The sequence below is a fragment of the Spermophilus citellus genome, assembly GCF_964194105.1.
Source record: "Spermophilus citellus genome assembly, chromosome: 8".
In the NCBI taxonomy this organism is placed as follows: Eukaryota; Metazoa; Chordata; class Mammalia; order Rodentia; family Sciuridae; genus Spermophilus; species Spermophilus citellus.
The window spans coordinates 13,105,806-13,124,846 of NC_138189.1; the positions used below are offsets into that span (position 1 = coordinate 13,105,806).

At 38.5% G+C, this 19,041-nt stretch overlaps 1 protein-coding gene across 1 annotated transcript; it reads left to right on the forward strand.

Annotated features, from left to right (window-relative positions):
* Positions 1–16,830: 16,830 nt before the first annotated feature.
* LOC308654282 (alpha-tocopherol transfer protein-like) lies at positions 16,831–17,488 on the forward strand (the record flags this gene model as incomplete). The annotated part of the gene is made up of 1 exon (XM_081303477.1): positions 16,831–17,488. Exon 1 carries the CDS (start codon positions 16,907–16,909, stop codon positions 17,486–17,488), a length of 582 nt encoding a protein of 193 aa, XP_081159603.1. The 5' UTR covers positions 16,831–16,906.
* Between the last annotated feature and the right edge of the window lie 1,553 nt (positions 17,489–19,041).

A 19,041-nucleotide genomic window follows, 5' to 3' on the forward strand; every position in this document is an offset into this window, starting at 1 on the left:
TATTTCCCCTTAGTAATTTCCTATCCACCCATTCATTCCTGCCTTCCTGGGCTCTAAATTTCCACCTGCCCATGCTGTAATTGGAATTGGGTCCAGTTCTACTGAGGTCTCTTTTCTTCTGTTGCAGTAGTCCTGAATAAAATCTTGTTTTTACTGCTTTAACTCCTGTCTGGCTTTGGTTTTCTCTTGTCACTGCGAGCGAGTATTGTGGAGAAACTGCCCAAGAATGTGGAATCAGGGAAGCTCTCTTGGATGAAGTCTTGTGAACTAAGACCTGAGGATAAGAAAGACTGAGAGAGATTCAGGAAGAAACAATTTCAGACAAAGGAAATAACCTGAGATGAGGAAGAGTTTATTGCTCTGAGGCTGTGGTGAGATTTCATTGAGCACGAGAGCAGGATGCAGATGAGCTTGAGAGTTTGCTAGAGGTCTGTTCAGGCAGGGCTTTGAGGCTGTGCTGGAGAGTTTTCAATGTACCTTCAGGTTATAGAAACCATTGAAACATTTTAAGCTGATTTGAATTTCAGAACTCTTTTTTTTCCCCCCTTGGGTACCTGGGATTGAACTCAGGGGCACTTGGCCACTGAGCCACATCCCCAGTCCTGTTTTGTATTTTATTTAGAGACAGTGTTTTTTAAGAGACTGAATTATTTAGCACCTTGCTTTTGCTAAGGCTGCCTTTGAACTTGCAACCCCCCCTGCTTCAGCTTCCCCAATCACGAGCCACCAGAACATTTTTTTTCTGACTCTGGTAGCATAGTGGAAGAAAGAGTTCAGAATGGATGGAGGGAAAACAGGAGACTACCATAGTTGTTCAGTTTAGAAATGCTGGTGCTTTGAATATTGGGGTATATCTATTCCTTGACAGAGAAAAGGGATGTGTTGGTTATGGCAGGTGAGAGAGAGGGAAGGTTGAGATGACACCCAGGTTTTCTGATAAGAGCTTCTGTGAAATGTTTTCAGTGGTCTTTATTAAGAAATGGACAGTAGAGGAGGAAAACGTTTGGAGTATATAGAGAACACGAAGTTCATTTTCAGATAGGTAGATCTGAGGTGTCTGTGAGACATGCAGGTGAAGATCGTAGGCATGCAAGTGAACAGGCAATGATCTACGGCTCAGAAAGAGGTCTGGAGGAAAACAGATCTAGACAAAGAAGTGGAGGTTATTAAAACCAGGGATTGGATGAAGTAGAAGGAAAGAGGAGCGGGACCACACTGTAAGGAATTCCTATACCAATAGGTTAACTAGTAAAGAGGGATAGGCCACAGAGGCCAAGAAAGAATGGGGAAAGAGATAGAGTGCACTGTCACAGGGCCAAACAAAGAGTGTCTTGAAGAAAACAGGCATGTGATTTTTTTAAGTGTATATTTAGAAATGGAAAAGGTAGCTCAAGGGCTGTTTCTGAGAAGATGGGGGATATTGTCTAATTGGACTGTGATGATGATCAAATGGCTCTGTAAATGTATTAAAAAGAATTGAATTTTATACTTAAAAAGGATGAATTTTATTGTAAATAAATTATACTTCAATAAACTGTTTTGAGAAAAACAAAAGAAATAAGGAAGGTGTGGTAATCATGTTGACAGTTGAAGGGGGATTGAAACCCTGGAGCCCAGGAAGTGTCTTCTTTTGTCCCCCATAGGAGGCATTCATTAGACAGGAGTGCATTTGGAAGGAGCTTGGGGACTGAATGGGTGTTGGGAGTGAAGACAGTGATGTGACAACTCTTTATAGATACAGAAAGTGTCTTGGAAAAAATAAATCAATTATATTGTATTGTGGTTTTAATTTCTGAACACACAGCAAGCTTTGGAGGACCAGAAGAAATTGTTAAACTTATAATAGTGAGACAATGGTTGGTTTTGCCAACTTTTCATCTATGGGTGGTGCTTTCTTGGGTCCAGGAGTGTTTTCCAGGGTCAATACCTAGGGTGTTGTGGGGGAAAGGTGAGGTTTCGTGCAGTAAAGGGTGACTACTGGTGAGCTCATTCACTTCCAGCAAAAAACAAGATTTCTCAGGTTATGTGATTGGGGTTTAGATGATCCTTCCAAAAAATGGACAAGTTTCTTTGAAATGTTCCTGTAAATAAACAGCATCATCAGAGAGAACTCAGTGATTTAACTACAAAGAAACAGCTCCACCTCTAGTGTAAATTCTGTGTCAGGCACACAATGACATCAAAACCATGGTTTAATCTGACCAGAATTTGGCCCAAATACTGGACACAATTATGTTTTGAAATATGAATCTCATCCACTATTGTTACCAAATAGTGTTATCAAACGGTCCCATTTGTTTTCTATTGTGTATATTGTGCCTTTGTGAACTGTAGTTTTTAGCCATAAACACATCCTGTAAATCCATGAAAGCCACCTATTGAGATAAATGAGACTCAGCAGCAAACCTTTGCATTGCTATGTCATAAAGTGTCAAGTCATTTTTTAGAAAAGTTGAATATAACCAATGCACTGCTCATATCAAAACTAACATAATTTTGTTATGCAATAAATACTTAAATAATGTAGTAAAAATACTTAAAATATGTTTATGTAATCTTGGCCACCTTACCCTTGAACACCGTGGTCAGCTCAGGATAAAATCTATGGAGGTAAGTTTGTCTCTATACCCCCAGCCCAGGTGCTCTCTACCATACCTCTTTTACCCATGTTTCTCCCAATCCAGCCTGCATGAGCTTATTCCTGAGGGCAGTCTTGCTTATTCCAGTGAAGAACTACAGTAGCTGAGGATGACAGCAACAATTATTAGAACCCCTTAAACATGTCCTTTCCTGCCCTGCCTAGGAAAATATAAATAGACAGTATGTAGAAAATCTTTAAAACTCAGCAGAGCTGCTAGTCCCCAAATTCTACTTTCAGGAATTTAATAAAAGGACATTTTCATTGTAGGCTAACAGATTTAACTTTAAGAGTGTCACCTTGCTGATAATATGAAAATATTTGAAACTATTTAAATACCCAATATTCAGGATTAAATTATGCTATACACACAATGGGTAATACTCAGTCATCAGGAATGGTGCTGTAGAAGAACACTTAGTGACTAAGCTGTTGTTAATATATACCATTTACTGAGAAAATCAGGATACAAAGTACGCTTTTGATTCCATTATTATAAAAAATGAATATGGATAGAAAAAAGCCAGATGGATGTACATGAGAACCCTAACAAAATGACCTCTGGTTTTTGTATTATGGTAATTTTAAATTTCTTCTTTGTGCTTATCTAGATTCCTCAAATTTTCTAGGAAGAACATAATGTCACTTTTATAATGAGGAAAAATAAGTTATTAGAAAAAAAATCACATCTCCTTTATTCTCCTCCCCTAAAGAAAGAGAAGTCAAGATCATTAGGAAGGTCAGATCCACTGAGACCATTATGGAAGCAAACGGTCCCTTCCAATATTACCCAGAACCTCTTTCCAGAGCACAGAATCTGCAACAGTTTCTGAGCACCTCTTAGTGCTAATACGGTAGCAAACAAGACCATGTCCCTGGCCTTGGGAACTTCACGTTCTAAGAAGTGAAGACAGTGAATTATAAACAAACACATAAATATGAAAGGTGTCAGGCATAATAAGATCTATGGAAATATAAATATAAATAAATATATACATATATACATATATATATATATATCAGTTTAAGAGAAAGTAGAGGATGATGGGTATGTTGTGTGTGTACTCAAGAGCCCCCTTAGACAGAAGAAGTAAGAAGGTAGACACCCGGAAGAAATGAAGGCTGGACCATGAGGTTATCTGACCATCCAGTCTGAGGCTGCAGTTAGCAGAAATGTCTCAGGACAGAGGAGGTCAGTGAGGGTTGAGACATAGAAAGGAAATCTGTGGAACTGGAGGGTGAGCAAGCATGGAGAGAGTCAGGCCTCCAGGGGTCAGTCAGGTCACAGAGAATCTTGGAGGTCATGGGAAGGGCTATGATTTCATTCCTATGTGAGACAGGACAGAAGGACTTGGAGCAGGAAAATGGCACGATGAGATTTAAGTTCTAAAAGGATCATCCTGCATGCTCTGGGGATAATGGATTCTGGAGCTGCAGTAGAAACAGGGAGCCTACTTAGAGTAATAGTGTAATTGTTCAATCACAAGATGATAGTGGCCCAAGCAATTCCACATCCAGGTACCTAGTCTGAAGAGTTGAAAACAGAAACTCAAATACCTGCACACCAATGTGCATAGCAGCTTTCGTTATTCATAATAGTCAAAAGATGGAAGCAACTCAAGTGTCTGTCAACAGATGAATAGATAAACAAAATGTAGTATAGGCATACAATAGGATATTGTTCAGTCAAGAAAGGAAGGAAATTCTGACACAATGAGGGTGAACCTTTAAAACATTATTCTCAGTGAAATGAGCCAGACACAAAAGAATAAAATATTGTCTGATTCCACTATAGGGGCTACCCAGGATAGTTAGATACACGAAGAAAGTAGAATAGAGGTTACCAGGGGCTAGAGGTGGGTGTGGATGGTGGTGAGGGTGGTACAACATTGTGAATGTACTTAATGCTACTGAGCTAGTCACTTGAAATGGTTCACCTAGCAAATTTTATGTACTGTATATTTTACAACCATTTTAGAGAATGCGGCTGTGGCTTGAACTAAGAGGCAGAAGAGGAAACGGTATAAAGTACTGGATTTTTGATGTATATAGAAGGTTGAACTATATACATCAGTGGGGATTTTTTCTGATGGCTTAGATTTTTATTTGTGAGCACAAGAAAGGAATTGGTGATAACACCAAGATTGCAGGTGTAAGCAACTGGAGTTTTCCTTCCTGAGATGGGAGAAGCTGTAAGGGAGGAAGGGAAAGGAATCAAGAGGAAGGCTTAGTTTCAGATGTGCAAAATGTAAGATGCTTAAAAAATGGTAAATTTTCAACTTGTTCATCTTTGGTCTGTCCTGGTGGGCCTTCCTTTCAGAAATGGATCAGGATCTTGGCACAAGAAGTACAGAATAGGATCTGTTATTTACAGGACACCTATTAGTTAAATTATGTCAAATTTTATTTGAACTTATTATATGAAACAGATAAGTAAATAAGTGAATGAAATAAAGCAAGCCAGCTTTCCAGGACAATAGAGAAAGCACTGTGATGTTCTTGTGATTATCCCTAATGTAGAATTTGTGGCTGTATAATCCAGGGCTAATTGCACTTTTGAAATTAGTACATTATGCTCATTATCTTTTATCATGAGGTGGCCCTCATTCACTTGGTTCTTCAGATGGAGTTTAATGGAAGAATTTCAGAGTCACCCTGTTCTTCCTTACCTGACAAATTAGAGTAATATAAAACTCAAATCTAACCCGAGCTCAAAGTTGTTAAATACTTTAATTTTCATCTGTGTTTTGTGTTGGAAAATAATTTTAATATTAAAGGACAGCTGTAGACTGCTAATGACTTGAATACAGTTTGACTGTTTTCATGAAGTGCTCTGTGGGATGTCAGAATATTTAATTCAGGATGTTAAAAACATCCCAAAATGTCACAATAATTATATCACAGCAGGCAATTAAAACACTGGAAAATGCCAACTGACTAAGAGTGTTCCTTGTTATTTAGGAAACTATTAAGAACCTGACATATAAAGTAAAAAAAAAAATGCTGGTTATAACTTTCTATTTCAACAGACAATTTCATTGTCATATATGAAATTGACACTGGATACAGTCAGGGTCGTGCTAAAACTGCAACCCAAGGAAGAACTAAGGAGAATTTCCTTCTGATCTTTAACTTTATAATATCTATATTCACACATCATAAAAATCATTGTTTGGTTTTACATATCATACCATATGTGCTGCAATACCCTCCACACAATGGCTGTGTTAATTATATCTTATGTTGGCAGCCTTCATTGATCTGATTTTACCATCTTAAATTATGGGCAATGGGATTGTTTCCTCTTTTTTTCCGGATTGTACTTTTGTAAATCCTAGTGGATTAACAATGTAATACTAAAGACCACGGGCAGTGTTTGGGTAATCCCTGAGGATTAGAGTGTCATTCTCAGTGGGGATGTGAAGAATGGGCTATGTTGAGCTGGAATGGGATACATCCAGGCATGGGGAGGACAGAAAACACAATGTGCCCGAGTCCCAAGAGTTTAAATGCAATTATAGACACGACACGTGGTTGTCTTTAGTATAAGTGAACAGTTTATGTAACTGTCACACTTGGAAGAACAAAGATCCCAGTGTTTTTTTTTTTTTCCTTTTTGGTATTGGGGATTGAACTCAGGGGCACTGAGTGACATCCCCAGCCCTATTTTGTATTTTATTAAGAAAAAAAAAAAAAACAGGCTCTCACTGATTTGCTTAGCATCTCGCTTTTGCTGAACCACTCCAAAGGTTAAGGGTTATTTTAAACCAACACATCTAAGAAGAACTTAGGATATATGGTTAACACCATAGCATTCATAGAGAACAAGAATTATTGGAACCAGTATTTATTTTTGATTTGTGGGAAATAATGGTAGGAGACCATTGGCCTGCCTTCAAGAAAGATATGTGATTAAGTGAGGTGTCATTGAAAACTAACATGAGGTCCAGCAGAGAACAGTTGTTTCAACATTTTAGTTCCATTTTTTGTGAAAACAGACATCATCACAAGGAACTGGGGCATTGAGGACATATTTGGGCTGAGTATTAAAGGCAAGCAGACTAGGTAGAAGAGGAAGACAATAGTGTCTTAGCATAATGTCCAAATATAGGGGCGGATTTCAGCGTTTAAACAATTTTGGGGTCTTCTTTAAAAAAAAAAGAACACAAAATTATTATTACAAAAATTAGGAGCAAAAGCAAATACAACATAATTAAATAACACATAATTAAAATCTGACAAATATCTCCAAATGAAGAAAAATAATATTCCATTGTTAATTAATTACCTATCTGCTTACAACACTTGACTGCATTCTTTTCTTTATTCTTTTGGGTGCATTCTTTAAATTATGTTGTCATATGACAATGATTTTTATATTTCCTATAGACCATGAAAGAGAAATTGATAATTCAGTCTTTTGCATGATATTTAAAATTTGATTTTTTAAACTTGATTGTTTTTTTGAGAAAAGTTTCAGTTTCGCAAGTCATTTATATGCTATATAAATATTTGAGACTATAGTAAAATTTGAATAAGTCTCCACTGAATTTTTCTTTTTTTTTTTTTTTACAATTTTTTAATATACTTTTTCTTATTTGTAGATGGACACAATACCTTTGTTTTTAGTTTTTTTGTGGTTACCAGAGATCAAACCCAGTGCCTCACGCCTGCTGGGCAAGCGCTCTACCACTGAGCCACAACCCCAGCCCCTCCACTAAATTCTTCTAAATAGGAGTTGAGAGATTTTTAGGGCATTTCAAATATTCTTGTTTAGTGACAGAGCTTTAGTACTGATAGAGTTAATGCATTTGGTAAGCAATTGGTCTTGGATGCCTATGTGGCAGAGGAGCATGGAATTAACTGTCATCTTTGTTGAAGTAAGCATTTCATGTTAAATCAGCAAGAAAGTTAAGCCTTTTCCCAGTGTGCTCACATCATTACTCCTCTTCATTAATTAGATTAATAACACATCCAATAGCCCATGCATTGCTTCCATTCAAAATTTATTTCTTCCTTTTAATCATTTAATTAGGTATGATCTGAAAGCTTTTTGTTAGTTAGCTTTTTGATGTCAGAATAATTACGATTGATTTCATTCTTTATCTTCATTGCTTTTATTTCAAATTTCATTTGAAATTTACCAGTTATTTAAAAAATAAAAGTGGTAAGAAATATGTACTCAAATGAGGAGTGTATAATTCCTAATTTCTGAAATTGTTTTATGGACCTGTTTTTCCAAATGGCCATAAAAATTGTGCATTTGAAATTTATAAGACCCGCCATTCTCACCAAGGAGGAAGTCTTTCTTTCACTGAGATTACTTGAGTTCACTGTACATGAAAATTATTGTGAACACTGAACTCAGAATGGATAGCCACCTTGAATTCCTACAGCTAAATTCTCCCCCGGTGCCTTAGCCATTCCAATGCCAGTTGACACTAGAGGAAGTTTGAAGCAGGGGAAGTCAGAGTGGAACAGACAGCTGTCTTTACCAATCACAGTGAAAAGTATCTTTCTGTTTAATTTTTTTTTTCAAAGATGGGAGACTTCGAGAACACCTTGCAAGGTACCTTGAAAATGGAGGTACATGGAAATGGAGGCCTTCACACCTAAGCTTCATTAGCTTTACAGTAATTCTGCCTTGGTCCAAACTTCTTAATATAGTTATTTTGGATGTGTCATCTGCCAGCTTCTCCAGACCAATGTCTCATCACTGTGCCCCCTTGCTGAGCCTGACTCGATTTCTTTCAGTTCCTTGACTCTGCCACGCTCTGCCTCACCCCAGGGCATTCTTCAGTGCTATTCTCTTTCTGGCTCAATATTCATCCTTCATGTGTCACCTGAGAAGTCATGGAGCATTCTCTGACTACCCAAGTCTGAGATGAATGTCTCCCTTATTTTTTTTAACAGAATGTTAATAATAATAACAGTTAATAATTGATAATCCCATGGTATAATATAATAAAAATAATAATTAAAGATCTGTGTTTTCCAATCATTTAGCATGCATGTACTTTCTCATCTGTATCCACCAGTAGAAGTGAGTTGGGAGGGAAGGGATTTGGTCTTTCTTCTTCTTTATCACTCCACCTCTAGGTGCCTAGAATATTTGATGTCAAAAAGGAGAAGGTGGAGTATTCCAGGCTGAAAGAGTAATGTCAACAAAAGCAGAAACTTAAAAGACAATGTGGTATGCTATTTGAAAGCCTAAACTCTGGAGTCAGGTTTCTGGTATTTAAATCCCAGGACCATCCACTGTGTGACCACAGACGTTACTTATCATTTCTGTGCCTGAGTTTCCTCACCTATGACATGGGGTTGACATAGTAACAACCTGGTATGGGCTTTGTAAACCAAACAGCTTGAAAGATGTAAAGAGCTTAGACCAATTCCTGATACTCAATACAGACCCAACGAATTTTAGTTACTATGAAATAAATCTTAGAAGTCATCAATCCAGGCTCCTCATTTTACAGAGAAGATTTAGTGCACAAAATATCACATGACTTTTCCTCAGATTCCTCAGCCAGCTGGGTGAGGCCAGGACACTAGCACCCACCTCCTGCCAGATGAAACTGATGACCCTGGAGAGTTTAGAACCAGATGTTTGGGGCACATGTCTTGAGCAGTATGGGCGTTTAAGTGGCGAGCTGCTCCCTGAAGATGGTGGTAGTACTGCTGTTGCCCTGAATTGTCACCCACCTGCCCACCTCGGTGACTCCACACTGCACATTGCCTTTACCAATCGTGGAACTGAGAACCTAGAAGAACAAAAGCAGCATCCCAGTAGACTTGTGATTCAAGATCCAGCCTGTACTATCTGGCACAGAGGCTGATGCAGAGGGAGCAAAGTGATCAAGATGATTCTAGATTCTGGTTCTTAGCCCCCAAGTCAGAAAGTTGCAGGAATGGACCCTCCTTGTGGGCATCTTCTGTTTGTTTAAATATGCTGAGACCCTCTACACCAAGGCTGCAGAGTCTTTGCAAGCCTGGAAACAGAGGCGTGTGGAATGCTGGAAGGCTCATTTGTTAGGACACACCACGCTCACTGAGTTAGAAAGAAACAGGTCATTTTGAAATGTTCAGCTTAGGGACTGGCTTTAGAATCCATGCTAATGTATTACAACTGTTTTGCATAGCTTGTAAATGCTGCTTACCCAAATAACAGGAGTCCTGTGCATGTGTAATTTTTTTAAAAGGACTACTTATCACTTCTGCTAGAAGTAAGTGATAGGGCCTTAATAAAGAACTGATGAAAAAATACAAAATAAAATAAAAATTAGAAAAAGAAAACATGAATTTGGTTTACTTGATTCTCTCTCTTTAACAATAACTTTAAAAGGCTTCATGTAACTCAAGATCTTGAAAGACAAAAGGTTGGTTGAGAAGTGTGGAATGGACAATAAGGAATTTACTGTGCTTGTTTTGCCAGATTTAGGATATATATACCCAGAACTCTGCAAATATCACAAAGACAGACATACAGAAAGACAGATACATGAACAGAAAGGGGGAGGGTGAATCTGGCTTTTGGACTCTGTTTGGAGTGCTGGTTGGCAGGCAAGACCTGTGTCAGAAAAGGTAATATGATATTTGTTATTTCATTTTAGCTCTGTTCTTTTAAGTAATTGGATTATTTGCTTCTTGGTGTCACAGTGTCTTTTTTTTTTTTTCTGAAGTGTAGAGCAACTTCAATTTGTTAGAGTTCAGTCTTTCCCCTTTAGTTAGAATCCAGCTACTATTTATGGCCTTAGCTATTTCCCATCCCACTTACTATTGGACAAGTCTAAGCAATGTGGGAAAAACAAAGTGAGAAGATGCTCCAAATAATGCCTTTTGCCTGTGATTTTTTTTTCCCCATGAACACCTTGCACTTTGCTGTTTTGGGAAGAGATTAATAGTCCACTCTGACTTGGAGCACAAAATAAAGCAAAACAAGAAACAAACATGTGGCTGGATGTTCCCTGTCACATGAATAACTTTCCCTTTAGAAGTATTTCCTGTCTCCCACAGCAGTTCAACACCCTCTGAAAAAGATAACATTTAGAATTAAGAACTATTCCTCCTGAAAAAGCGTAGTGCTCTTAAGGCTTTTCCTGTTTAAAGTATCATGCACCCTGTATGTGGTGCCCATAAAGAAAGCTGTATTTTCATTTTGGTATGAGAAGGCTCATTACTTAGAAGACTAGTGATTAATTTTGTTTGCATCTCATATATTTTTGCAAAAGTCCCAATTTGTACCATAGGGCTGTAGGGGCTCTGTGTGTGCATGTGTGTACTTATGTTTCATGTTTGATTCTCTTCTGAGTTTTGAATTTGCCCATTGATATAGCTGAGGTGTGTAAGATGACTAAAGAATTATAGGCTAGGAAACAAACTCAGGGAGCTGACTGGCCTTAGCTAGAAGTAAGTAGCAGAAATAGGACTAATCAGGTGTTTGTGTCCTTATTCTTTCTTCTTTCTTTCAGCAGTATCCCAAAGGTTTGTTTGGGAAGCCATGCCTTCCCCATAGTCTGTCTGTGTCAACTGGACGGGACACCACCAGTAGTTTCAGGCATTTATTTTCTCCTGCAGGTCCAAGACAATCACATCTCCATCTTCTGCTCCAGCAGTGAGTTCAGTGTAGGCAAATGACCAACACAGACCCATTGAAAGGGTTTCCTGACTTTTGGGGGAGAGGTAGGAGGTACATCCTCTTTTCCTCTGTTGGAAAGAGTTGGGTTGGAGCTGCTTACCATCACAGGAGTCTTGGATGAAGCCCAGAAAGCCAAAGGTAGTGCCAGATAAGGAGGGAAGGAAAACCCATGTGCTAGTAGCACCACTTGAGCACCTGCAGTGAGCCACACCTCCAAGCCAGCTTTACCTTTGGACTTCTTTAGTTCAATGAAAAGCCTTTTTCTGCTCCAGCCTATTAAGTTGGATTTTCAGTCTTACATGGCAAAACTGCATAGGTGAGTAGGTCATAGTTTCAGCTTTCAAGGACTATAATTTCCCAGTTTAGAAAATGAATGAGCTTTTACAGCCTGTTACAGCTCTAAAGTTATGGCCCCACCACTGAAGGGTCATCTCCACAGCATTCTGGGAAGGAGCCAGTATCCCTGGTGTCTAGCAATTTAGATTTACTCTTAGGTATGGTGTTCCTTTTCCCTCAACAAATAGCTGGTGTTCTTAAGGCTAAATGTCCAGGAAAGATGAATTGTACCCCAAGATAGTGCTAGAATATCATCCTTCAAAGGATTAGTAAACAACTTCAAAGAACTTAATGAAAAGTTGGGTAAATCAGATTACACTTCTTCCGGGCTGACAGCAATCTATGCATTAAATCCGTACATTATCTTGGCAAGAAATAATTAGTATTTTTGTAAATGAATATAGCAAATTTCCTGTATGGTACGATAAACATGACCTCAAATATTTAGTCATGAAAATGTGGTGTTTGATGTTGCAACATTAGATATAATCAACATTATGTTATATATATTATATATATATATAATATATATATATATATTATATATATATTTACCATTCCAGTTACTGTGCAGGGAAAGAAAGAAAAACATATTTTTATATTTATTAGCTGTGTAGGAAATAGACTGATTAGTACATTAAAATAAGCATCATCCATTGAAGTGAAAAGACTGGAATTGTGTGTGTGTGTGTGTGGGGGGCGTGTTGCTATTACATTATACCACTCTTCTGTTCCCAGAAGAGAACTAACCTTTAAAATTGCCCCAGTGGCCAAGTGGGGATACTGAATGGTGGAGAAGAGTAAATTGCCAATTGCTTTATAGCCATATTTGTTGCAATAGGAGGTTTTACTGAATTTGATAGAAAGACATGAACATCTCATTTAAATCCTCATCATAAATTAAATGCTCGGGGGTTTCTAGAAAATGATTATATATGATTCTATAAACTCACCAGGGGTTTCATATTCCCATGCCTTTGCAAATGCAGCTCCCATCCAAAATGCCATCCCTTTCCTTCTCCACCAAATGTGCCCCTTCATACATTTTGAGACATAAGGTAAGCACTTTGCTCACTCAGGTTCCTCTTCTAAATATTTTATTGCTCTGTGCAGGGTTCCTGCACTGTGCCACGTGTTCTACTATAGAATTGGTTAAAATATAGGGCACCATTTCTCTGCTGCCTGTCTTTGCCAGTGGACTTTGAGAACCTTGCCTTTAAGGACTTGCCCGAGTCTTCAATACCCAGTACATGTTTGTTGGATGAATAAATAACCTTAGTGATTCCATTTGAATGAACATTCTAACTATAATTATAATGGCCACTGATTTTGAACACTTTATATTGGTGAAGCACACCCTAATTTATGGTAATTTAATCTTCAACCCTGCAAAGTACACATTATCTTTCCCCCTATTTTGTAGATGGGAAAATTGAGGCTCAGAGAGTTATAGAAGTTTGCTTCAGATGTCCCCAGTAAGTGGTAGTGAAGGCATTAAGTCTGTCCTTCCTTCACATTGTATCTCCAGCTTTGCTTGAAATAGTTATTTTAAAAACTTCTAAAATGCTTCCTCTCAAACATTCCCTGAGTATTCCCTGGAGGCCTCTGCTTCCTGCTTGATTTGTGCTACCTGCTTCCGTCTGCAAAATCAAATAAGCTACTCTGTGCAGCTCCTTCCTGAGGAAATCTGGAAATCTGAGCTGTTCTTTCTAGGAACAGTAACAATCCGTCTCCATTTACTAGCCTGGCTTATGATTTTCAGTTTAACCCATTGTAACTTGTGTTCTCCTGGGCTGAAGTTGGTAGCGTGGTTAAGTTTTAAAAAGTTTTATCTCCCAGCGAACGGAAGCAGGAAACAGAAGCAGATTTGGAAAGGCTGGTTAAGAAAGAACTTGTTTCAGTAATTGAGGCTGAGCAGCTTATTAAGATGATCTAACTAATTCCAATGCTTTGCTCTGCCAGGGCAGATCTGGCCCACACCTGTTACACTCTGCAGTGCACTTTACCCCAATGATTACCAAATGCTGGCCTGTGAATTTGTACTGCTCAAGGTTTTGATGAGGTTTTCATCAGTCTGGAGAGAAGCCAGAAACAAAGGGACAGCGTTATTGTATGTGCCTGTGAGAGTATGTGTGCAATAATACCTTTTTCTCTTTTTCCGATTGTCTCTCTTATGGGTACCCTCTTTAAAAAAAAAAAAAAATATATATATATATATATATATATATATATATATATATATATATATATGTTGTAGGTGGATACAATACCTTTATTTTATTTTTTTGTGGTGCTGAGGATGGAACCCAGTGCCCCATGCATGCTAGGTGAATGCTCTACCACTAAGCTACAACCCCAGCCCTCATGGGTACCCTTTTTGATAAGGATTGTTCTTTTATTACAAGATTATGTCCTGTTTTCTATTTTTAACATGAAAGTATTCTTTCTTTGAAGAGACTGTGGTGTGACTAGAGTCTAGATAATTTTCTTAATGTCTCCACTTGACTGGATAAAAATGCTCAGAAAGACCTATTTTATTACCCTTGATTTTTGAACAAATTTTACCTAGTCTATGAAATTCCAGGGTCCTGGAGCCATGTCTCTCTCCCTTTATTCCCTTGAGTTTTTTGGTAAGATGTAAGATAACAATTCTGCTCCCAGAGAGGGAACACTAACGTTTTAAAAATAGTTTCCTCCTCTCCTCTGGCCTGTTGTCTTTGTCCGTTGTTGGCTGTTAGAATAAGATGCTTTGTATCATTAGCTGCTGATGTGTTTCCTAGATATTAAAATAGATCGTAACTGCCCTTACTCAAGGCAAAGAAGCATCTTTTTCTTTCTTTGCATTGCTGAAATCTACATATAACAAGTGCTCAGGTGGTTTTTTTTAATATTTATTTTTTAGGTGTAGATGGACACAACACAATGCCTTTATTTTTATGTGGTGCTGAGGATCAAACCTGGGTTCTGCCCATGCTAGGCGAGCCCTCTACTGCTGAGCCACAATCCCGGCCCACTCAGGTGTTTTAATAGAGATTTAGGGTCTGGAAATGGGGGCAGGTGTTGAAAATTAGTAAAATAATAATGACATTAGATCAAAATTAATATTTATTTCACACTTCCATACACTAGCCACTATTTTAAATGTTCAATATGTGTAACTCATTTAATTCTCTCTACTGCCAAGAGAGTTTTACTATCATGCCTTCATTTTACAGGGGGAGGGGAAACTGAGACAACCTGGGTTAAGTAACCTGCTTAGAACTGAAGAGCTTTTAAATGGCAAGGGTGAGATTTGAATTTAGATAGGCTTAGTGGACCTCTCCACGTTAGCTAACCACCAGTCATGCTGCCAGCTCTCAGAACAGTTCTGAGAGCTGCATCTGGGGAGGAATAACCATCACACCAGTCATAACTAGAAAGAGGATGATCCAGGCTGCAGGTGAGCTAAGGGTTAATTAAAGGTCTTACTCCATGTTCATCATGATGCTCTGCATCTGGGCTCCTATTTTATAGATGAGGAAGCTGAGGCACAGAGGTCTGGTGTGGATTGCCCAAGACTGGAAAGTGGCAGAAGTGAAACTCAAGCAGAGTTTTATCTAACTCCAAACCCCATGAGCCATGATGATGTGCTTGGATGAGCCTTAGGATTTGGGGTAGGAAAATTCCATCTGCAGGCCCTCCAGTAGCTGAGTGGACAGAGGGCTCAATATCTCCTCAATAAGGAGAAGGATCTGTATGGAAGGTGCTCAGTGAAGAGTACTGTGCTGCTTAGTTGTGCTTTTTTTATATATGTGTCACGTGCTTGTTCCATGTCTAGATCCTCAGTGCATCCGGATAAGCCCCAGAAGTTTGCTACACTTTGATTCCCCTCTTTAATCTCCCCACGCTAGCAGGCACCTCAGAGGGGTTTGGGCTCCTGGTCCCAAGTACCTCTGGGGAATGTATTTTAAATTTGCTGATCACCTATTGCCACAGAAAGAAAATCCAAGCTGACAAGCACTGTGCTCATTAGGCAGATGCTCAGTTTTATCCACCACAAAGATATTTGGAAAAGATATTTATAGCTGACCTTTCAAGATTAACAATTCCAATGCAAAAGAAACTATGGTATTCAAAACAATTAAAAAAATAGTCCTTGATATTGAAGGAAATAATTCTTTTACTCTTTGTAGCATAGTTTGTCACCTTTATTAAGAATTTAATAAAATGCATATGCATATCTATCACACTTCAAAGATAGTAACAGATAATATAAAATTGGTTCAGAGCTCTTTTTTAAAATTAGATGTGGGACATTCTTATGACTCCTAATTATTTTGATATATTCTTAAAAATGTGTGCATTAATTTTGTAATCTGAGAAAGTAAAATCCTGTAACAGTCAATAAAAAATTCAAAATTAGATCTTTTAAGCCCATTAAAATCAAGTGCCAAAACATTCATGGTTTTTAATATTAGGAATGAAAAGAGGAAAAAACACAAAAAATTAACATGTTCCCTTTTCTTTTTAAAAAACAGTTTTAAAGGTTTTAATTGACACATAATATTTGTAAATAATTGTGGGGTACAGTGTGTATCTCAATATGTATATACTATGTGTAAGGACCAGATCAGGATAATGGGCTAATTAATTGTCTCAGGCATTTATCATCTCTTCATATTGGAAACATTCAGAACCCTTCCTACCAGCTAATTTGAAATATACAATTAATTGCTGTCTATATGATCTCTTTTCCTGACCTTTGATTTTTCTTTATCCTTCCTTTAATCCCCACATCAGACTAGCAATGAATCTCCTGTTTGGGTAGCATGTGCCTGTTGAGAACCTTCCTGTCTTATCTTACTGTCTTAGAACCTAGAAGAATCCATATTGCCTCCAAATAAATACATGCTCGCTAAGGCAACTTCAGCTGAAAAGCCTTAGACTGTAAGGAATTACTTCCTGTGTGGTGAACAAAATGTATGCCATGTTACTAGTACAAAAAACTCACATCTGCTCTAGATGGGAATGACTTAGAATGACCCCTAGGGAGGGGAGGAAGAGGCCTGTGGGATCCTGGAGAAGTCATCACTGAGAATCATTTGCTTGCACTTCATGTCACCTTTATTATGAGACTGATTTCTTGTTTACAGTGGAAATAAAAGTGTTATAATTATAAATTAAGCTGAAACGCAATTTAAAATAATTTTGTAAACATAAAAGCATTTTCTGGGTGCGCGTTGCCAGACGAGGCTCCCGCCGCCGATTGATCCGCGCTCCGCCCCGCAGCCGGGCCACAGGGACCTTGGTAGCTAATGTCAGAAGAAAGTGACTCTCTGAGAACCAGCCCTTCTGTGGCCTCGCTCTCTGAAAATGAACTGCCACCACCACCCGAGCCCCCCGGCTACGTGTGCTCACTGACAGAAGAATTGGTCACCAAAGCCCGGGAAGAGCTGCAGGAGAAGCCGGAGTGGAGACTTCGGGATGTGCAGGCCCTCCGGGACATGGTGCGGAAGGAGTACCCCAACCTGAGCACATCCCTTGAGGATGCCTTCCTACTGCGCTTCCTCCGAGCCCGCAAGTTTGACTACGACCGGGCCCTGCAGCTCCTGGTCAACTACCACAGCTGCCGCAGGAGCTGGCCCGAAGTCTTCAGTAACCTGAAGCCATCGGCCCTAAAAGATGTGCTCAGTTCTGGGTTTCTTACTGTGCTGCCCCACACTGACCCCAGGGGCTGCCACGTCCTCTGTATCCGTCCAGGTATTTCCCCAGACTGCCATGGGACATGGGTGTGGTTGCTGAGCTTGCCCTGCACCCTGCCTTCTCCTAGTCCCTTTTCCCCTCTGTTAGTTGAGCCTCTTTTGATTTTGATTGCAGATAATAAAAACCTACTCTAACTAAAAAAAAAAAAAAAAAAAAAAAAAGCATTTTCTGAATATAAATACTTCATTCTTTTTTAAAAATTCTTGTTAATATATTAGGATCATTGATTTTAGGTGATTTTAAACATATGCAATGACATTTCATTTTTGTCCATTAGTATCACTAAGTCCTCATAAGATCTTGATTTAGTCACTAGTTATTTAACCATTTCCCTTATTTTTTATTATTAGGGTTTTGTTCTTTTTTTTTTCTTTTCTAGAAATTTCAACTATACATTTTAGGTTTTCAAAACATTTTTTAAGTCCTTTAATATTCTTGGTGTATCCTGCTTTTTTATTATAAAATATGGTCTTGATAATCATAATTTACAATGCAACGAGTCTAAATATGCCTCAGAATTTTCTTCAGGTGCTGAATAGTTTCATTAAGACAAATTTTGTTCCCTTGGCCTATTAGTATTTTTTGCCATGTTCTCACCATGAACTCCTGCAGATTACTTAACACCCAATTTGAACAGCCTTTCTTTAAGGCTTTAACTGACATGCTCTAGTTTTTCACTCTGTCCTTAATCCATTATTGGTTTATAGCAGAGAGTTCACTACAGTTTAAATATGTTTAATTTCAAACATTTACTGCCTTATTCACTGTGCATTTGTTAGGGCCAGCTCTGAGTGTAGTATTTTGTACCTATATCCCAACTTCATACTACAGTTTTTCAAAACTTAATGTTTATTAAATAATTGAATGAGTAAGTTAAATGAAAGAGCTTACAAGGACCTTAGTGAGTAGAAGAAGAAAGTTCTATATAGAAGAGTTCAGGGAAAGGTGAGAAGCAAGGTAGGTGGAGGAGAAGAAGGGGAAAGGGGAAGGGAAGGAAACCTTTCTATTGAGCTTTGTTATGTACCAGGCACTGTGCCAGGTACTTTACATACCTTATCTCTTTTAACCTTGAGAACAGCGCTGAAGTATGTCCTGTTGCTCTCATACTGCATATTGCAGATAGAGAGATTAATGTTCATGGAGGTTTAGTAATCACATAAGTTCATTTTATTAGTGTCAGGGCTGGAAGAGAGGAGAGGGGAAATTTCACTGATATTCAAAAGAGGGGCAGGATGGGTGGATTCAAGAAGGTTTAGGCATGGGCACAAATGGGACTGACTGGCTAGTGTTTATACATTACCAGGGAGATCAACCTGGATAATTTGGAGAGTTAGAAAGGGATGAGGGATTGGTAATTGGAATTCAAGGTGTCACATGCTTTGGGAATCATTAAGTTATTAAGCCCTCTGTTGGAGTAGAAGGGACTAAGGTTCTTCTGAAGGGTGTGTCTGTGTGAATTATGGTTGCAACTAGGTTGGCCTGGGGAACTTCTGGTACCCAAGGTAGGTCACCTTGTCACTACTGCTCTGTTACCAGGTGATTAGGTTGGACCCATAGGAATTAATTTACATGCCGAGAGCTTGGGGAATGCTCAGTAGAGGGTTTTAATGAAACAAAAGAGAGGGTTGAACTAAGGAAAATAGTTTAATAGAAAGCATACACAGCTGCCGGAAAGAAGGCATTAAAA